Consider the following 2,500-nt stretch of genomic DNA (forward strand, 5'->3'; position numbering starts at 1 on the left):
GCGCCGAGTTCAAGCCCGCCCTGAGCTTTAACTGGGTTTTTCTTCGGAAGGGCTGCAGTCAAATCTACCTCACTTTGTAAATACCCGACTTGTCATTTCAACTGGTTCCTTTCAGGTTAATAGAGTGGGCTGCCTGTGAACCCATCGCATTTTACATTTACAATGTAGATAAGAGTATCTCTAACTGCAATGAGAACTCCACGGCTTCCGTTAAAATCCATACTGTCGATTCTTTTGTCAGGAATTGAAAAACGTCTTCAGTGCTTACGGAATCAACGTGGACGCCCGCCATCTTAGTCTCGTGTCCGACTACATGACGTACGAAGGGACCATCAAGGCCTTCAATCGCGTAGGAATGGAATCGAACTCTTCTCCGTTTCAAAAAATGAGTTTTGAAACCACCACGCATTTCCTTCGCGGGGCGGTGCTGACTGGAGACACAGAAAAACTTTCTTCACCTTCGTCTCGACTAGTTGTCGGGCGAGTCGTCGGCTGTGGAACTGGCTGTTTTGATTTAATGCAACCGCTGTACTGAAGACCTTGCTCTCAAAGTGACAGATAATTAATTGTGGAATAACAAAAAAAAGTTTTATTAATCGCTGTTTATCTGAAAAAGCATTCTCCTGAGTACCTTCTTGATCGATTTCCCTCGCGTCAGTGTTGTGCACAAACTCTCGACTTCGCGTCGAATTTTTAAATGTGATAACATTGTCACAAGAGAGTGAACATTATTTAAAGGCGTATTCATGTGAATTTAAAGGCCTTCCTTCAACCGACATGCTACGTACCGTTTGTTTTTGTTATGGGAATTCGCATTGCTTATCGTAGCGATCTGATTGGATGAATTTCAGCTTTGGCGGGATTTTTTTTCTTCGCCCTCGTGATTTCCAAGTCGTGTTTTGATCGTGTGACCGAAAGTTTGTAGATGTGACGCAACATTGACACGAATATTGTAAACTACTTATTCGACGCAAGTACCATGTTCATATCCAACCATTTTCATTTGAAGTACGAGGGATCCAAGCAAAAGGAATCGAACGAAAAGGAGATTGTTGTATCTGATATAGTGTTTCCACATGACGTCACAGTGGCCATGTTAGATGAGTGAAATATTCTTTTGGGAATTGAACTTTATTTTTATGCAAATTCTTCTCTTTATTTTAGTATGCAAATATTCCTGCTGGTCACATGAGCAAAAGCACTCTGTACAACCATGAATTAATAAAACAGTCCCTTCAATAATTATTAACGAGGTAATGAGTAATGTTTCTATTCTCGGTTTTCACATGACGTCACGACCGCCATGTTGGTGCCCTAAACAAAGAAAAGGCGGCCATGTTGGTGCCCCGACCAAATCCTCCGGGAATTTAACTCTATTATTATGCAAATGCTTCCTTTTGTTTTCGTAGAAAAACATGGCTGTTGATCACGTGAGTGAAAACCAGCAATATCATGTCCATGTCAATAGACCTCTTTTATAATGGCGTCCAAATAGAATATATTTTTTTGTTCTAATGGTAATAAGCCTTCCTTTCCTCGCTACAACGAGTACCATTCAAAGGAACATTTGTTCCAAACTGAGGCAGCATGAGGCCAAATTAACAGAAACACACACACACAAAAAAAAGGGAAAAGCCGTCGAATTTATAAAAGTGGTCTATGTAATACAGCCTTAACGTGGAACGTTACTCGAAGGTTATAAAAATATCCAAAAGGTGTTAAGACGAAAAAATTAATGGTCTTGTTACATTTTGTGTCCATCTTGGTGAGGTGGAAAAAAACCACGATTTCAAGCTGTGATTGTATAAAATACAAGCGTACATTTATATTCTGAAAAAATTTAGGGCGCGTTCGATTGACCCTATTCCGGAATAAGAATACGTGGAGTGATGATTAAAACGGTATGTTTGGCGCGTTTCGAAGCAGCAAGGATAGTAAAAATATCTTTAAAATAGCATTTTAGCAAATGTTTGACAATTTTAGTGTAAATCTCCGTAACAAAGAGGATGAGGATTCCTATTCCGGAATACGGTCAATCGAATGCTTTTGAATCATCCTTTGGACAATAAAAGAATGCTTACAAATACTAAAAAAAAAAAAATACTAACCTTACTTGAGAAACACTAATTCGTGACAATACTGGAATACGGTAATACTTGATCAATTTCTCCGTAATCTTTTTGAACTCCTCGTGTCTTAGGTGTACCATAATTCACTATCATGGTGGCCTGTAGCCTAGTGCTTTGTATTGGCAATATCTTCCTAGTGCAGGCTCTTTCCTGACAAGCTAATTCCATGGTTATTTTTCCTCGTTTTGAAAGCTTGGTAGATATTTTTTAAAAAATCCTTATTTTTCCTTTAAGTCTAAAAAATCCATTCAAAAAGAAGCTATCTTAAAATTGTTAATATTTCCTCAGTTTAAAAAGTAGTAAAGTATTGCCATAATTCTTCCCTTATCTGAGGAAGCAATGATCAAGCAAATTTAACTAAAACTACGAAT

At 38.4% G+C, this 2,500-nt stretch overlaps 2 protein-coding genes across 3 annotated transcripts in view; one reads left to right on the plus strand and one right to left on the minus strand.

The window, feature by feature from the left end:
- LOC138024940 (DNA-directed RNA polymerase I subunit RPA1-like) overlaps window positions 1-1,243 on the plus strand; it is a 54,306-nt gene extending 53,063 nt beyond the window's left edge. Inside the window, exon 38 of the mRNA XM_068872139.1 lies at window positions 242-1,243. Coding sequence (XP_068728240.1) covers window positions 242-535 — 294 coding nt within the window. The 3' untranslated portion in view covers window positions 536-1,243. The remainder of the gene's footprint in view (window positions 1-241) is intronic.
- LOC138024941 (uncharacterized) overlaps window positions 1,131-2,500 on the minus strand; it is a 40,035-nt gene continuing 38,665 nt past the window's right edge. For both annotated transcript variants that reach the window (XM_068872141.1, XM_068872140.1), the window contains exon 21: window positions 1,131-2,500. This exon is cut by the window's right edge and continues 516 nt beyond it. The gene's annotated coding sequence lies outside the window, so the exon portion shown is untranslated.

The sequence above is a fragment of the Montipora capricornis genome, chromosome 11 (genome assembly GCF_036669925.1).
Source record: "Montipora capricornis isolate CH-2021 chromosome 11, ASM3666992v2, whole genome shotgun sequence".
Taxonomy (NCBI): domain Eukaryota; kingdom Metazoa; phylum Cnidaria; class Anthozoa; order Scleractinia; family Acroporidae; genus Montipora; species Montipora capricornis.